The 18,810-nt window shown below is 42.8% G+C and overlaps 1 protein-coding gene across 1 annotated transcript in view; it reads left to right on the forward strand.

The window, feature by feature from the left end:
• Positions 1–17,967, forward strand: part of LOC132884893 (testis-expressed protein 2-like) — an 87,631-nt gene extending 69,664 nt beyond the window's left edge. The window contains 4 exon segments of the mRNA XM_060918936.1: positions 10,783–10,905; positions 11,076–11,285; positions 13,977–14,097; positions 17,577–17,967. Coding sequence (XP_060774919.1) covers positions 10,783–10,905; positions 11,076–11,285; positions 13,977–14,097; positions 17,577–17,723 — 601 coding nt within the window. The 3' untranslated portion in view covers positions 17,724–17,967.
• The last annotated feature ends 843 nt before the right edge of the window (positions 17,968–18,810 follow it).

Here is an 18,810-nt window from a genome sequence, read left to right on the forward strand (position 1 = left end):
CTCCATTCACATTCTTCAAGCAAAAATTGCATCCGACGTCCTCTTCCTTGGCATAAACCCGTACTGCTGTTCACAGATTGCTACCGCTCTTCTCAATCTCACCTCCAATACCCTTTCCCATAAAATAATACAGTAAATAGCCCTAATCCACAACCGTAGTAATCCATATTGTATCAAGATCCGCTCAACTAAGTAAAGAGAAACGACATCCATCATTACTTTAAGACGTGAAGTGACTTTTAACAAATGAAAATAAAGAAAAACCATTGAATTAGGAGGTGTGTCTAAACTTTTGACTGGTACTGGGTGTGTGTACTTGGGGAAACCTTGCTTGACGACGATGATGAATCTGTGTGGTGGCTTAAGAAATCCCTTAACGTGATCATCCTTTTATTTAACGCTTTCTGCATTTGCTTGAACCGTATGTAAAGTCGGTTACCTCCAGAAGTAAAAAAAAAAAAACACACGTAAGCATGAACTCATTCATGCCGTTTTAAATATGAACCTCTGCTTAGTCAAGTGCTGTATTGTCTTCTTACTGTATGTATATCTTTATTAGCTCATAGGTTCACACAGATACTCTTCTGACTGACAGGAGGAATTTATTTGTTCATTTAATAATCTACTCTCATTGGGCTTAATTATGCTTTAAATCTGCCTCTATATAACTAGTGTACTGCTCTCCCCCCCTTCTCTCTCTGTCTGTCTGTCTGTCTGTCTGTGTCAATCTCTCTGTCTCTCTCTCTCTCGGTGAGTAACTGCCTTTTTTTTTTTTTTTTTTTCTGAGAACTGATTTAGCCTGTAATGTTTCTTCAAGGGAAGCAGAAGCACCAGATTTGATCCGTTGTGCCTTTTTGTTGCTCACTTCACAGCCCAAAGCTCAAATTGTGCTTCTGATGAAGGCAAAGTCTCAGCTTTCAGGTGACACCAGTTAAACGTAATAGTTGCCGGATCACTTTGAAGAATTCTGGTATATTTTGGGCAAATATTCAAATCAAATGAGAATTTTTATACAGATATCAGGTGGCATTAGCACTGTTTTCAGCCCAACGTGATGTATAATATTCTATCCACATTCACTGGATATGAGCAATCGCGTGCTCTGGCTACTACCAGGGTATCGGCGCGTATAGATGACTTTCAACCACGTGATAAACGTGCTACTTCATGAGCGTCCGCCATGATGGTGGATATACAAAGCAACTCGGACGGCAGCCGCTGAAAGAGTGTCTGTAAACAGTGCTGAATTTTCTCACTATTACCACGATTTGAACGGTCGAGCGAAGATTCGATACAAAGAGAAGATGAATATGTTGGGTTTTGACCCAGATTATTTTAAAAAGTCTGGGTTTTTTTTTTTGGCTTCTACCGACCATCAAGTACCCAGATCAGTTTGGAAATCTTTAAATTTATGGTAGTTTTGAAATAATATTACTTTGTTTCAGTCAAAATTAGTTGACCTGGTATTAATTTCGCAGCTTCAACCGTGGTGTCTTGGAACTCCACAGACGAGCTACCACATGCAGCTTCCGCAAGTTCAGTTGTCTTCCTCCTCCTTTGAGCTCTTTGGTGTCGTTCGGCTGCTGAAGAATCAAGTCCGACCTTGGACGAAATGTAGCCCGTGTTCTGAGCGGGTGCCCAGTCTGGATTGTTTGTCATATAATTTTGCTGGCGCTCCTAGAAGCAAAATGAGTAATATAGGTGTTAAAATTATAACAACGACCGAGTGAACCACGACGAGAGCGCTCGTTTTATAGCAAAATTCTAGCAACACGAAATAAAATTCTTCCATGATGTTATTGAGCGAGCTTTTGAATCTCATCTGAGATAAAATGATCACTGTAAACACGAGCTGTTTCGGTTTTAGCCTCTGTCAGATCAGCCCTGCCGATGTTGTTCAGCCGTGCTGGTCTCCTCTCCGTACTAAGCCTCAGTTTCCTCGCCCTCTTTCCGAATCACAGACGGAATTCTAAAAAAATCGGAACGTGCCACGGTCACGAGTACTGTTGTGACCACAACCATACAGGGGCGTAGCTTGGGGGGGGTCCTAGGGTGCCCATGACACCACCACCCCCCCGTCAGACCATACATTTTTCAACAGCCGCATAAGGATATTAGAAAAGCGCCCACTGTAACTTCATCTCATTATCTCTAGCCGCTTTATCCTTCTACAGGGTCGCAGGCAAGCTGGAGCCTATCCCAGCTGACTACGGGCGAAAGGCGGGGTACACCTTGGACAAGTCGCCAGGTCATCACAGGACTGACACATAGACACAGACAACCATTCACATTCACACCTACGGTCAATTTAGAGTCACCAGTTAACCTAACCTGCATGTCTTTGGACTGTGGGGGAAACCGGAGCACCTGGAGGAAACCCACGCGGACACGGGGAGAACATGCAAACTCCACACAGAAAGGCCCTCGCCGGCCACAGGGCTCGAACCCAGGACCTTCTTGCTGTGAGGCGACAGCGCTAACCACTACACCACCGTGCCGCCCCCACTGTAACTTTTTTTTTTTTAAAGTAGATTGTCACCTCAGCCTCATTAGGGTTTCTATAACCTTGTATGGACTTCCTGTGGTTTGGGCGCGAAAGCCCAGTTCTGTGCAAGCGCAACACGATCGCACGAGAAAGCATGGTCAAGCTGCCAGTATAGCTGCAGTCTTTTTAGTTGTGAATTACAAGTATTTCCTTTAGTGTCAATAATTTGCCATGTCAAAACAAGAGAAACTTTCCTCCTCCTTTCGACATGAAGCAATTTATTATATTTTCCATCAAAGTTGCATTTCGTGGCTTCGAAGCTAAGTTTTAGTGTGTCGTTTCTAGAACACGACATCAAGAAAACGTGGAAGAAACTGCAATAATGGAAGAGCCGGTTTCTAAGCTACCTAAAACTAGCAATGGTAATTATTTTCTGTTACGTATTTTTCATAGTTCTATTCTAGTACAACCCCGATTTCAAAAAAGTTGGGGCAATGTACAAATTGTAAATAAAAATGGAATGCAATAATTTACAAATCTCAAAAACTGATATTGTATTCACAATAGAACATAGACAACATATCAAATGTCGAAAGTGAGACATTTTGAAATTTCATGCCAAATATTGGCTCATTTGAAATTTCATGACAGCAACACATCTCAAAAAAAGTTGGGACAGGGGCAATAAGAGGCTGGAAAAGTTAAAGGTACAAAAAAGGAACAGCTGGAGGACCAAATTGCAACTCATTAAGTCAGTTGGCAATAGGTTATTAACATGACTGGGTATAAAAAGAGCATCTTGGAGTGGCAGCGGCTCTCAGAAGTAAAGATGGGAAGAGGATCACCAATCCCCCTAATTCTGCGCCGACAAATAGTGGAGCAATATCAGAAAGGAGTTCGACAGTGTAAAATTGCAAAGAGTTTGAACATATCATCTACAGTGCATATCATCAGCAAAAGATTCAGAGAATCTGGAAGAATCTCTGTGCGTAAGGGTCAAGGCCGGAAAACCATACTGGGTGCCCGTGATCTTCGGGCCCTTAGACGGCACTGCATCACATACAGGCATGCTTCTGTATTGGAAATCACAAAATGGGCTCAGGAATATTTCCAGAGAACGTTATCTGTGAACACAATTCACCGTGCCATCCGCCGTTGCCAGCTAAAACTCTATAGTTCAAAGAAGAAGCCGTATCTAAACACGATCCAGAAGCGCAGACGTTTTCTCTGGGCCAAGGCTCATTTAAAATGGACTGTGGCAAAGTGGAAAACTGTTCTGTGGTCAGACGAATCAAAATTTGAAGTTCTTTATGGAAATCAGGGACGCCATGTCATTCGGACTAAAGAGGAGAAGAATGACCCGAGTTGTTATCAGCGCTCAGTTCAGAAGCCTGCATCTCTGATGGTATGGGGTTGCATTAGTGCGTGTGGCATGGGCAGCTTACACATCTGGAAAGACACAATCAATGCTGAAAGGTATATCCAGGTTCTAGAGCAACATATACTCCCATCCAGACGACGTCTCTTTCAGGGAAGACCTTGCATTTTCCGACATGACAATGCCAAAACACATACTGCATCAATTACAGCATCATGGCTGCGTAGAAGAAGGGTCCGGGTACTGAACTGGCCAGCCTGCAGTCCAGATCTTTCACCCATAGAAAACATTTGGCGTATCATAAAACGGAAGCTACGACAAAAAAGACCTAAGACAGTTGAGCAACTAGAATCCTACATTAGACAAGAATGGGTTAACATTCCTATCCCTAAACTTGAGCAACTTGTCTCCTCAGTCCCCAGACGTTTACAGACTGTTGTAAAGAGAAAAGGGGATGTCTCACAGTGGTAAACATGGCCTTGTCCCAACTTTTTTGAGATGTCGTGTTGTCATGAAATTTAAAGTCACCTAATTTTTCTCTTTAAATGATACATTTTCTCAGTTTAAACATTTGATATGTTATCCATGTTCTATTCTGAATAAAATATGGAATTTAGAAACTTCCACATCATTGCATTCCGTTTTCATTTACAATTTGTACTTTGTCCCAACTTTTTTGGAATCAGGGTTGTACTAAGTCAGTTGTTTTTATGATAAAACAGACTCGGAACAAGATGCATCATCGCCTTCGGCCGACCAAGAAACACCGGCCCAAGTGGCAGTTGTCAGTGAGCGAGCTTGGTTTGCTTATGCTATGGTCGCTGTTGTTTGGTTTGATAGAATTAGCCCAAAACATAAGTACGGTCAGTAAGCTCAACCATTCTTTTTGGTCGATGTAGGCTTTCTTGATTTACCAGATGAAATAATCTTGATTATGAAGCACCTACCGCTCTCGGCAGTGTTCCATAGCTTGTCGAGTACCTGCAAAAGCCTGCTGCAGCTATCTCACACAGCCGTGTTATGGAAACGTTTCACGTTAGAAGATACAGGACGTCCTCCTTTCTACACCATCCATAGTTTTAAGAGCGTTTTTGAGAGGTCTTGTGCTCATTGTCACCATCTTTATTTTAACTGCAATTTTGGACAACATTTCACTTTTGAGTTTAGTAAATTCAATCTTACACAAACAGTGGGAAATTGCTCAAACTTTATTTTAGATTTGCTGACAAACTTTCTCGCAGAAGACATTTCTTTTGTTATACATTTGTGCACCATAACCGCAGAGCGGCAGTCGGGACCGGCGATGATGAACATTCACTAGGCAGAGCGATCGACATGGACAAGATCATTGACATCTTTGCCATTTGCCACGACGCCTTTTACTTAGAAACGTTTTGGCCGACGAGCAGTAAGACAACAAGAATAGAGAGATCTGAATCGGTTGACTAGGATAAGATGTCGAGCCGCGATCCATACACTGCCGGATAAAGCTGATTTGGCCTAATCGTTGTCCGGCATCTTAACAGCTCGCAACATGAGATGAAAGAATGATGCAAAGAGCACGTTATTTTCTCAAATGTATTCAGTGTATTTTTTTTTTTCATTTACAAACCTGCAGGGATGTACTCAGGCTGCCAGTCAGTGTGTTGCCCCCCCCCCCCCCGAAAAATCCTAGCTACGCCCCTGCCATATACAGCCCAAAGATATGGTATAGCTAAAAGAATGCTTAAAGCAGCGGAAAAACGAAGAGTTGCGCACGCGTGATTTATTTTTGTATGGAATGTCGCTTGACCCCCGCATTTGTATATCCACCAACATGGCCGACATCCGGGGTTCTATTTTGCTTTGATGTCACTTGCACGTCAAGGATACCATGAGTAGAGAAAAACAAAGGCAGTGTGTTACTCAACCAACCAAGGATGAAGTAAAAACTCTACTTGAAAACAAAACCCCCAAAATTTAAGTTTTTAAAAGAAACAGAAATGTCTAAAAGAATAGTTCCACACTCCAGCCCAGTCGGTGGCGGTAATGCGCCTTTAAGTTGGTTTTCCAACCACCAGAAAACCCCCAAAAAAGCACAAAATATGAAATAAAAAAATATTTAATGGAAAGAATGGTGTGTCTCCCCCCCCCAAATAATTATAGCATTTTTAACAAATTGCTACTGTCACTTTCGCTGGTTTGTTTACATTCTAAGCGGAAATGATTTTGTCGGACGTTTTGTATAAAGTTTTTATCTATCGAATTTGCAAAAAAATAAAAATGCTCCGTTTCTCAAAATCCAGAGAATGCGGATAGAATAACAGTTATTTCACTCAATCTTGTCGTACATGGCTTATAGCCAACTCGGTGCTACGCGCCTCGTCGGCTTTCAGCTCACGTACGACTCGATTTCGTAGAATAACTGATAAATAGTATCTAAAAACCTCCATGTGCTTATAATAAAGGGTTTTATTTTTCTAACAGTGATGTCACCACCCTGCAGGTGAAACACGCTTGTCTGTGAGAGATTATAGTGCACAAACCATCGTGTATCATTCAAGCCCTTTTGCGATTTATATTTGTGAAAAAGTAGCCAATGTGTCCCCTTTGCTTGAGTACAGAAGCCGAGAGAGGCCCTTCATATAATCCTTTTTTTTATTCACTTTGTTATCCCAAGATAACGACATAATTAATTCAGGATCTCGAGAAAACAACTAATTCGAGATCTCGAGAAAATAAAATTATTTCATGATCTCGAGTAAACAGCTGAGAAATGGTTCATTCAGGTACATGTCTGCCAGTTTCTAAGTCTTCGTTGTCTGACCCACAGGGGGGTGCAGCTCTGCTAGAAATCTCAGCTGTTTTCTCGATCATGAAAATTTTGTTTTTTCGAGATCACGGAATAACGGTTTTGTTTTCTCGAGATCTCGAATTAGTTGTGGTGTTTTCTCGAGATCCTGAATTAATTATGTCGTTATCTCGGGATAACAAGGTGAATAAAAAAGATGATATGAAGGGCCTCTCTCGGCTTCCGTGCTTGAGAAATTCTGATCCATGTTTGTTTTTCTTGGAAGCTGAGACTTTGTTTAAATTCAAGTTGGACAGCCAACATAGAACGATAAACTGTGTTGCACGTTTGATCATGTTTCATTTTAGTTTTTCTGCTCCTCCTTAAACCTGCATCATGACCATTTACTTTGGTTTCCTCCTCCTTCCTTTCACTCTGTGCCAAGTGATGCCTTAGATCTTCCCCTTAATCCTCGGTTCATTACAATTCCAAAGGAATAATACACGGCGCGATCTTCCAAATTTACGTAGTTGAAGAATTTTTTCCCCCCCTCCCCCTTGAGTTTCCTGTTGTGTCTGGATGGAGAAGCATGCATGTATAATAGTTAAGACAAAGGAACCATTTTGTTTGGGATTTAACTGAGCGTGTAAAAGCCTGGAAACTCGCTCGACTCAGACGCACCAGATTTTTGTCTGAAAGAGTCTCTTGAATCATCATAGACAAGGGGTTGTATAAAGTTTGCATTTCAGATGCTAACTTGAACAGAGAGCCTAATTTGCATGTTTTCCAGTGTTAAAAATAGAGAAGTACATTTTAGAGTAGTGTTTTATTTAGACAGGCCAACAGAGATACCAAAGAGACTCTAAAAAGCATGTGTAGACCATTAACAACCTGTAGGAAAATAATCAACGATGATGATGATTCATGAGCACACTAAAGCAGCACATCCAGAAGTATTTTATTCCTCTTATACCTCAGCAATCAGCCTAATTTTTTTCAGCCTAAACTTGCTTTAACATGCAGCACATCCTACTTTTGTAACTGTTTATACAGTAGTTACATTTAGGTGGGGTTTACATTAGACCGTATCAGCGGATCATCAGATTAACGTTTTTAAAACGATTAACATGCACACAGCAACGCCAATACACGGATACGCTCGGCTCCGCAGGCATCCTGCGCTCCAAATCACTCCGCCCTGAACAGCGAGTGCCCTCTGGAGGGTGCGCACTCCGGCCCTGCGCAGCTCACAGAGCACGCGAGTGAAGTGCACGAGCAGTAATTCGGGACTGAGCCGCTGTGTGTGTGATCTCAGGGCATGTCGGGCATGCGCGTCACTTACCACTTGCAAGTGGAAGGATTGCAAGCCTAAAGACAATCATAACTACACAATGGGCAGTATTTGCATCAGTATTTGCAGTATTTTCATACTTTCATACTCTTTAATGAAAGGTGATACAAGGCGGAAGTCCGCGCCGTTTTTCAGCAGTCGCGTCACATGACCAACGCCAGCGAATCAGGAAGGTGGATGTCACAGTGACGTTGTCCAATGACGACGCCAGCTAGAGCTCAGCACAGCGTATCCACGTATTCTCAATGTTTACACAGCACCGGACCAGACACGATCTGGATTGAATACGTGGACGCTGGCGGATTCCCGTTTCCCGGCGTTTCCAGGCGTTTTAATGTAAACAGACAGTGCATCCGCGAAGAAAACGAGACAGATACGGTCTAATGTAAACTTGGCCTTAATGTTGTGGAGTGTCCACGAAACAAGCTAGCTCCTGTTCTCTCACTTACCGTACAGCAGCGATAAACAGCCGTTCCTTCGGCAGCGCCTCTGCTTTCTCTCGAAGTCAGTAAGGCAAAACTCCACCCTGAAGACTTTCAAGTGGTGGAAAACATTGTTGTCGGACACTGAAGAATCCTTCGATAAACGTGAAATGAACTTCTGCTCAAGGGAAACTTTCTCATATCAAGGATTGTTAAATAAAAGCATGCTTTTTATCCCCCGCTGGCCAAAAGGCCCGAAGGGGGATTATGTCATGGCGATGTCCGTCCCAGGAAGGGTGTTCACCTTCTGAAATCGACGCCTCTCACAATTTTTGGAGGAATTTCACCAAACTTGGTAAAAGGCATTGTTGTATGTCGGTAGTATGCATATTGAAATTTTGTTCAATTCAGTCGCATTTTACACGAGTTGCAGCCCTTTATTTAACAACCTTGTACTTTGACAATTTCACGAAGGTGTACTCACCTTCTGACATCGACTCCTCCTCTCTCAATTTTTGGAGGAATTTCTCGAAGCTTGGCAAAAGGCCTGGTTATATGACGGTAATATGCATATTGCAATTTAATTTCGTTTGGGAAAATTTTTACCAGAGTTTTGACCCTTGATTAAATAACTTTGACAATTTCATAAGGGTGTACGTTCTTCTGAAATCAACTCCTCTCACGATTTGTGGAGGAATTTCACCAAACTTGGCAAAAGGCTTTGTTATATGACAGTTATACGCATATTAAAATTTTGTTTAATTTGGGCAAATTTTTTTTTACCAGAGTTATGCCCTTGATTGCCAACGTACAAGTTTGTTAATAATTTCATCAAGGTGCGCTTGCTTTCTGAAGTCAACTTCCCTTACAATTTTTATCCCCCGCTGGCCAAAAGGCCCGAAGGGAGATCGTCACGTCCGTCCATCCATCCATCCCGGGAAGGGTGCTCAGCTTCTGAAATCAACTCCTCTCACAATTTTTGGAGGAATTTCATGAAACTTGACCGAATTCTGTGTTATATGTCGGTAATACGCATATTGCAATTTCGTTCAATTCAGTCGCATTTTACCGGAGTTGTGGCCTAGTTACCAGCGGGAGATATTGTGCTCTGAGCACACTTTTTGTTGGAAAAAAAAAAATCTGGTTATTAGTTTTTGATGATAGCTATGAACGTGCAGATTAGATTAGGTTCAACTTTATTGTTCTGCAGAGGACCGGAAAAAAGTCAATGAAATGCAGTTGGTGTCTAACCGGAAGTGCAAAATACAGTATTATCTCCTTATTAACCTCACTCGCCCAACAAAAAGGCCTCAGTCTGATATTTTCTCGTAAAGACCGAGCAAGCAACATTGATGGTTAAATATATGGCTTTTTTTTTTCCTAAGATTAAAACGGACGGTCCTTTATAATGAGGCACGACGCTGCCTTCAGTCACATCATATTTGTTAAAGTAGTTACGTCACGCATGCAGAATAAACAGCTAGCCATTTCAAAACCGAATTTCTGTTAGCGGTTTCTGAATGCTGTTGGTTGCTCATTTCTTGAATAACTCGCTGACTCTTGTTTGTCAGCTGTTTTTGATTTCCAGTTAATCCCCCCACCCAAAAACATTGAACGCCGGCACCTTGGCAAGAAATCCGTACTCGCCCACGGGCATTACGGGAAAATTCTACCTGCCAAGGAACCAATCAGAGCGCACGATTTTACCAGAAGTAGCTTGTGTCGTATAATAATTCCAACTAAGTGCTGGAAGTGATGGTATACGATTCTATAGAAATGGTAACGGAGTAGAATTAGTGCAGTACTGTATGCAAAGCATGCTGCTGTTATAGGAAATTAGTCAACACCTTCTGACCAATCGTATTCGAGAATTCAGCAGTGCCGAGGCGTAGACTTTATGGTTGTTGATGTTTGATAGATACACGCTCTAGGCTTCCAGTTTATTTGAATCGAACAGTTTCTCATTTTTGGTGTTTGTTTGTTTAGTCAATCGTCTATGAACTAATCTCTAGTCCTGTTGCAAGACCAATCGATTGACAGGGCTGACCGACTACAGTTGGGGTCAAAACTTGACTCAACCTGACCTGTATTTATAGTCGCTTCTCATTGCAGCCCCCTAGTGGCATGGTCACCATACGAGCCTTCCTACAGCACACTGTTCTTCATATCACATCACCCACAACTCTTGTATACGAGCTGAAGCTTGATGCTCTCGTGTATGTGCATGTGTGTTTAGTCGGATTGTGATCTGCGCATGCTTTTTGTGTTTGAGCACATTACAAGTCATGTCTTCATTCATGGTTGAATGGTGAAAATGCAGACTGTTTAAGGCTGTGGTGTATGAAGGTTAATTGTGTGTGTGTGGTGCTTTCTCAGGTACAGGCCACGTACATACTGCCTGGCGGATAGCGACGAGGAGTCGTCCAGCGCCGGCTCCTCTGATGAGGACGATGGGACGGAGAACGTCGCTGATAAAAACCTGCCACCAGGTGCAGAGGGGTGAGTGGATTCTCCTCTTCTATACCTCCCTTAGATAAATAGCAATACCAGGAAATTAGAGCGCATCACAATAATGACGCAAATAACATCGTCCTTTCTTATCAGTTTTGATGCTGATAATTGGGAGTAAATTTTATTCTCGGTTCCTTTAACCAGCATATGCTTTGCAGATACACCGGAGTCCACAGGCCGAGCAAGATCATGAGATTCGTGGACAAGATAACCAAGAACAAATACTTCCAGAAGGCTACAGAGACTGAGTTCATTAAGAAGAAGATAGAGGAAGTGTCGAACACACCACTTCTGCTCACTGTGGAGCTTCAGGAGTGTAAGGGAACGCTGGCTGTTAACATCCCGCCTCCGCCTACTGACAGGATATGGTACGCTCAATCACTCACTAATGTATAGTAATAGCAGTACAAGCTTGATTATGCTGCCACATAGAGGGCTAACCGTGCAATTACAATTAGAATTCTGGGTCGACTGGTGTGAACGGACACCCGAGTATAGACCCTTTTCAGTCACGTGACCTTCGTAAACGCGACCACCATTTTGGACATGTAGCGGACTTCGGCTCGAATTGGTTTGAATGCGAGGAAGGCGACAAACGGAGAACATACAAGAAAAAGGAGCGAGATGCAGAAAACACCTTCGCTATCCAGCGACGTAGAGCATTTACAGGGCGGGCAGAGGGAGAAATAACAGTAACGACACATTAGCAACGCCGTACAGAAATAACGGTTTATGGCACAGACCCTTTCGGTTCTCGCTCATCTAGCTGCTACAATGACTGCTTAGACTGCAGCAATAATACCTAACACGCATTTAAGTATCCGTCGTAAAGACGTGAAACTCGTCGAGTGACGAGTGTGTTCATTGATAAGCTAACACAATCTAAAAGTAGACATACCATCACACTGCCCTGGCGCTCTGTACAGTTTACCTTCTACGGTTTGTGCACTCACTATTTGCCATTACTTTCTCCAACCGTTGTTACAGATTACAGGGAACGGCCTGGATTTAAGAGACAAATACATGTTCCTCTTGTTTTGAACACTTATTTGTAGGCAGTGCTTAATTTGTAAAGTGGGAGGTCCCGGAGCGCAGAGGATGAGCGGCTCCGGTGCGGGAAAAAAAGAGGGGAGGGGGGCGCGGCGCTGCGCTGCGCTTCTGGGCATGTTTTGTAATCACACTGCAAATTAAGTTCATCTGCAGATATTTTGTGGATGTCGTTTCATGTGAGAAATCACCAACAAGACAGATATCAAAATCAGACATTAACACTAAATAAACTTGTGTTTTTTTTATTTAATTATTTGTTGTTGTTTTTTGTTACATAGTCAAAAGAGGTATCGGATCACCGGATCCAGTGTAAATAGCTGCCGGAGCCAACGCCCGAGGTTCCGGAGCGCGCTCCGGGTTGCTCCCCCTCAAATTAAGCGCTGTTTGTAGGACACTGCCTCTGATCTGTCCTACAGTCTACCAACAGCAAAGGAACACAACGCTAGCTAATGTCGTTAGCTAATAGCTACTACAGAAGAACAAAAAGGTTACAATGGGTTATTTTAGCCTATTTGGTTACACACTCGCCGCCACAGAACGTTAACAGCAATGTAATGCCTTTTCTGGCTAATTTTATTCGTCTTACCTCCAACAAAGTGGTCACTACACAAGCGCTGGTATGCCGAGGGCTGCCAATCTTTCCTGTTTATGGCCGCTATCCATCTTCTCCGTCGGGATCCGATAAAATGATAAACCTTGCCTTGTTTGTTGATGGTTACTACATCCAGGTGCACAACAATATAGTGGCATGATGGAAGTCTTGCTGAAAATAAACACTTTCTTTGCTGCCGTTCCTCAATGCTGGCTGCGGTAAACTACTGGTAGTACATGTCCAAAATGGCGGCTGCGTTTGTCGTGACGTCACGTGAAAAGGGTCTATAGAGGATGTGCAGTCACGTGACCCGTCCGTGTTTACTCCGCCATATTGGACGGCTTCAGGATAGTTTACCTTGCGCGAGCGTAATGGATCCAGGGAGTAATCCCCAAGAAAATTCGGAAAATACCCCATCTACATCGCACGATAACTTGTCTAAGTTTGTTCAGCATCTTGAAGGTGACGTGAGGCAGCGTTACGTGGAAAAGTGTTCCAGGTTGGGGATTGCAGATCCGTACAACTTGCCGCAATCCTTGTTCAGGGAAATTCGGAGCTGCGGTGCCGGCGATTTGCCCGATCTGGCCTACCACGACATTTACAATTTTCTCGTTAATCGTGAATCGTGTTACTGGCAAAGCCCTCAAAGCTTACAAGAGCCTGGAAGCTTATAAATATTTTGTTGCGGGATGGGTATCCCAACTATACCTCTGGAAGGTTCCGAAGAAGAATGTCTACTCGATAACCTCACGGGTAAGTGGCATTAAGACGTTTATCATAAAACGTCCTGCATAGTCTCTTTATCTTAAGAATGTTCGAAATCTAAACTCAGTTCCAGATAATGACAGGGTTGTAAATATGTGTGTTTTTGTCTGGAAAAAAAAAGTTAGAGATCAAGCGGACTAACGGCCACAAACACCGTACTGTCTAGTTTCTAAGTGTGCAGTTATCATTCAATCCGAAAATCAACTTAACAGATGTACTAGGAGTATTGAATTAGAAGATTACACCTACCTGATATGAAGTGTCCACTACAAATTCGGCTGGTAGAACTGGGGTTCCAGTTTTCTCTTCGCACAGCGGGCACCCATTTTGCGCATCTCTCCTCGTCTGCGGGGAATCTATAAAATGACAGGCCCTCCTTTTGGCCCTGTCTATTGGTACAACCAAATGCTGAACAAGATATAACCATTCTCGAAAGATCTACTCCCACACACTTGATAATTAGAACGGGTTCGTCTAAGTTCTATGCGCGGCCATGCCGTCCAAACAAATATCACGTGACGTCACGTGCACGCTCTCTATAACGAGCTACTGATCTGATCCGAATTAGGTAGCAGGAGAACGCGAACATAACAGGGGCACGAAAGTACAGCTGACCACGACATCAGGTTAAAACAGTGTTTGTGTTTTTCAGGTACGGCTTCCGCAGCCCTCCTCTTCTGGAACTAAAGGCTCGTCCTAAACTCGGAGAGAGGGAGGTGACATTCGCACACGTTACTGACTGGATCGAAAAGAAACTGGAGCAGGAGTTTCAGGTAAAGACTCGAGAGTTGGTGCAACACCAGAATACATAAACAATCTGTTCTGTCCGAATAGTGCTTTATTCCCTGCACCCTATAAAGAGCAGAGTACATTCCGAGTGTTCTGTACCTACGCCACCCTGAACCAGTCATATCCCTGTTAGATAATCTCACATATTCTGTCCACATTCACTGGATGTCAGCAATCGCGCCCTCTGATAGCCTAGTAGTAGAGTAGCCAATCAGCTCATATACCGTGAGTAGAGGAAAAACAAAATGGCGGTGCGTGTTGCTGAAACAGCCAAAGACGAACTAAAAGCTCTACTCGAAAACAAACCCTAAATAATTTAAAAAAAAAAAAGCAACAAAATATGGAATAAAAGTATTTGATGGTAAGAATGTTTTTTGGGGCCCCCCCCAAGAATTATAATAGCATTTTTCACATTTCATTAATTTCGCTGGTTTGTTTAATTAAATAAATCTCTAAAGCCATTCTATACCTCGGTACGACAGCAAGGTGGCACTTTCTACAAAAACCACACAAGTCAATTCGTACAGCCATCGATAGGTTTTTAAGAAGTCTGCCTAAGTGGAAATGGTTTTGTTGGATGTCTTGTATTTAAAAAAAAAAATTTGTATCAAATTTGCAAAAAAAAAAAAGCGCTTTCTCAAAATCCAGTGAATGACTATCGGTGCTACGCACCTCGTTGGCGATCAGCTAATGTACGACTTGATTTCGTGGAATAACTGTTAATTGGAGGCTGCTGTTGTAATCATAAGGACTCTTATTCACAATATATTCCGACTGAGCGTGTTTTCATCCTTGTAAGTACGCTTTTCCTCCAGATTCCTTGCCTTATAGTGTCCAGTTGGAAGAGACTTGGGGTTCGTATTCCCGTGATGGGGTTCCTTTTGAGTCTGGTTCCGAAAGGAAGGTTTCCTCAATCTCAAGGCGATCTCAATTTGCTAGCGTTGTCAGTGTTTATCGTTAACCGCAGTATGCATATAAAATTGTGTTTGAGTTGTGAGTAAGACGCATTTCGTCCCACCTTTATGGAGATTGCTTTGGCTTTATTTCTACTTTTTGTTTTTAAAACAGCTCGTTTATCAAAAGCCGTAATGTAACACACTGCCTGCCTTACGGAAGCCGAGAGAGGCCCTTCATATAATCCTTTTTTTTTTTTTTTTTTATTCACCTTGTTATCCCGAGATAATGACAATTTAATTCAGGATCTCGAGAAAACAACACCACTAATTCGAGATCTCGAGAAAACAAAACAATTATTCCGTGATCTCGAGTAAATAGCTGAGAAATGGTTCATTCAGGTGCGCCAAGAGACTTGTGATATGCTGACTTTGGGGCTATTTCTCATTCTGTATAGATGCAACTTTGGTCATTAGAATGTCTGGAATAATCGATCACCTAATAAGGCAATATTTTGATCAGGGGTTGACACAGGGAGAGATTGCATTAAGGGATAATTTCAAAATTAGTCCGCGGCACCTCCGCAGAAGACTGGCCCCCCTCTCTCTCAAGGCATCGTAAAAAGCCGTTTCTGCTCTGTTACATGTCCGCCAATTTCTAAGGGCATATTCACACCTAGTTGTTTGGTCCGGACCAAACGAACCAAATTTCCCTTGGTCCGGACCTTTTGGGTTGGTCTGAATACAAACCACCGAACTCTGGTCCGGACCAAACAAGCGAACCGAGACCGAGCTGCAAGGTCGGACTCGGTCCGGACCAAAGGAACCCTGGTGCGGACCTTTCGGAGGTGTGAAAACAGACCGGACCTAATCCGACAGTTTTGCTTTTTTGTACCTCGGGAGCTTCCGTCGTTTGTCGAGTATTATGGGAAACAGAGTCTTGACACTCCACCGCAAAGTGCAAACACTGTTTCGGTTGTCAAGGGTCGTTCAGTCACCAGTGGTAGGCTAGACTACAGAGTACAAAAAATGAGTAGGGGGCAAACGTGGGCCGAGGAAGAAACGTGTACCCTTGTGGATATATGGGCAGATGTCCACATATCTGAGCTTTTGGAGAGAACACACAAAAATGCCGACGTGTTTGCTGTATTCAGTGAGAAAATGAAGGAGAAGGGGTTCACGTGCTCCCCAGAACAATGTCGGCTAAAAGTGAAGAAACTCCGTCAGACCTACATTAAAATCAGGGACATTCTTTCAAAAAGTGGCGGTACTAGCGACGCAAAAAAGAAATTCATCTATTGCGTGAAGAGCCAGAACTGTCACAACATGATGTGCGCTCATCAGCGCTATCCTCCGTAACCGCCTTGCCCTTTGTCGTCGTCGTTGATAAATTACTTGTACAACAGCATAGTAATCGCACAATTGTGAAAACAGTAAAAACTGGAAAAAACCTATAGCTTTGATGACATTAAAAAGAATAACAGCACGGAAAGCCTCCATGACTGCTTTTGAACTTAACGCTTTGTGCGCGTGTCGTCTCTGACCAATAGCTGAACGACCTCAGGGCGCGTGGCTTTGTTGGCACATTTTGGTCCGCTTACTAAAATGTACAGTGTGAAAGCGAACCGCACCAAAATGAAAAAATAAAAAACATTTGGTTCGGACCAAAGCAAGTGAACTATCGAACTATCCTGGTATGAATACACCCCAAGTCTTCGTTGTCTGACCCACGGGGGCACGCAGCTCTGCTAGAAATCTCAGCTGTTTTCTCGAGATCATGAAATAATTTTGTTTTTTTCGAGATCACGGAATAATTGTTTTTTCTCGAGATCTCGAATTAGTTGTGGTGTTTTCTCGACATCATGAATTAATTATGTCATTATCTCGGGATAACAAGGTGAATAAAAAAAGATTATATGAAGGGCCTCTCGTGGCTTCCGTACTGCCTGTATAATAAATGAACGATATCCTGTTAACCTTAGCATGTCTGCATGTTAGCTATTAGCATGCTAAATGTTAGGATATTAACCTCGATGTGTTGGCATGCTAGCTGTGAGCATGTTAACATGTTAGCTGATAACACACTGAGGCTAATATACTAACGTTAACATTTTATCCGTTAACATGTTAGCTGTTAGCATGTTAGAATGTTGTTAGCATGCTAGCTGTTGCCATGTTAACCTTAGCATGTCGACATGTTAGCTGTTGGCATTTTGTATATTAGCCTATTAACCTTGATGTGTTGGCATGCTAACCGTTAACATATTAGCCATGGTATGTTAGCTGTTAGCGTATTAGCCACAGCGTGTTAACAGTTAACATTTTATCCATTAGCATGTTAACCATGAATCTGTTAGACTTGGTGTGTTAAAATGCTATTAGCATGCCGGCATGTTAGCATGTTAACCGTTATTGTTAGCATGATAGTTGTTCAGCTCCAGCTCAGCAAGCACACTTTGCGTTTTCTCTGCGGAACAGCGGTCTAGTTGAACTAGGTCACCTTCAGTTCTCTTTCTTGAAATATGAGCCATGCCTCCTTCCTAAATTCAACATTTGCATTATTTCCACAGAAAGTCCTCGTGATGCCAAACATGGATGACGTGTGGCTCACAGTCATGCATTCTGCCATGGACCCTCGGTCAGACGCGACAGCAACAGAGAGCAAGGGAGCCACGACGGTCCCCGAGGTTGATATTCTACCCTCTGAGGGGCCGTGAAGGACCATTTACTCGTTCCAATATTGGCCAAATGAGAGCTGATGTGGGTACCAAAAAAAAAGAGGGCCATCTGATGTGATGTGTTCTTGCTCATGGACCTTTTGAAGAAATTATGGTGGATAGAAATACTGTGCAATGCTGCTTTAATTACTTTATCAATGACAAGGTTCATTCTTGTGGAAGAAATATGCGAGGACAAATGTGAAAAGTATGTTGGGAGATGAAGGATTTTTTTTGGGGGGGGGGGGGGGGAGTAATGGGTAATGTAGATGCAGGAATGACGCCGGTGTGCAATGAAAAGCTATGAAGGAAGATCCAGAGTGACGCGAATATTTAATCGTGTAAAGGTGGTGTATCGGTATTTGAGCGCATAACGCGTTCGAACGTGAACCTGGTGTGGAAGAGCAAAAGGTGTTCAACTCCACGTCTTGGAGAACTACTGCACTACAATTTAGTATATAATAAACATCGATGGAGATTTTTTTTAATTATATAGAAACCTCCGCATTTGATTTGTGTGTATTCTTCAGCGTTTCTCGTGCACTAACGCACCTCATTTGGCTCTTGTGTTTAATTATCTCGTGCTTCCTAGGCTGAACGTGTGAGTAACACAGAGTCATGGTGCAGATGGACTTGAAGACTACCCTCCCCCCCTCCCCTTTTTGTATGGGACGGCAACTCCTAAGCTGTGTTTTTCATATCCATGATTAGATCTTTGGTGAATACGGTGCCTGAGTACACTGCCCTTGAAGGAGGCCGTTTTTTGTGTGTGACAGTTTGAGAGAGAATGTAAATGTCTGTGGGTGTTTTAAGGCATGTGATCTAATGACCTGCGTTTAATAGAATAGTAGCATCAAATTCCTCGATCGAAACAATAGACCAGAGTGTCTCATCCGCACACGTAATAGTCGACAATATCACAATGTGTCCTGTAAATCCATCCGTATCGGCATGTGCGTTTGTGGTCTGTACCGGTTTACACTGCTCGCTTCATTCAGTATGGATACGTCATTTATCAGCCTCCTTGTTTAATTCCTCGACATCACCGCCTTCTCGCTCGAAGACTTTCCGAACTCTAAATCGAGAG

The sequence above is a fragment of the Neoarius graeffei genome, chromosome 4, assembly GCF_027579695.1.
Source record: "Neoarius graeffei isolate fNeoGra1 chromosome 4, fNeoGra1.pri, whole genome shotgun sequence".
NCBI classification, from domain to species: domain Eukaryota; kingdom Metazoa; phylum Chordata; class Actinopteri; order Siluriformes; family Ariidae; genus Neoarius; species Neoarius graeffei.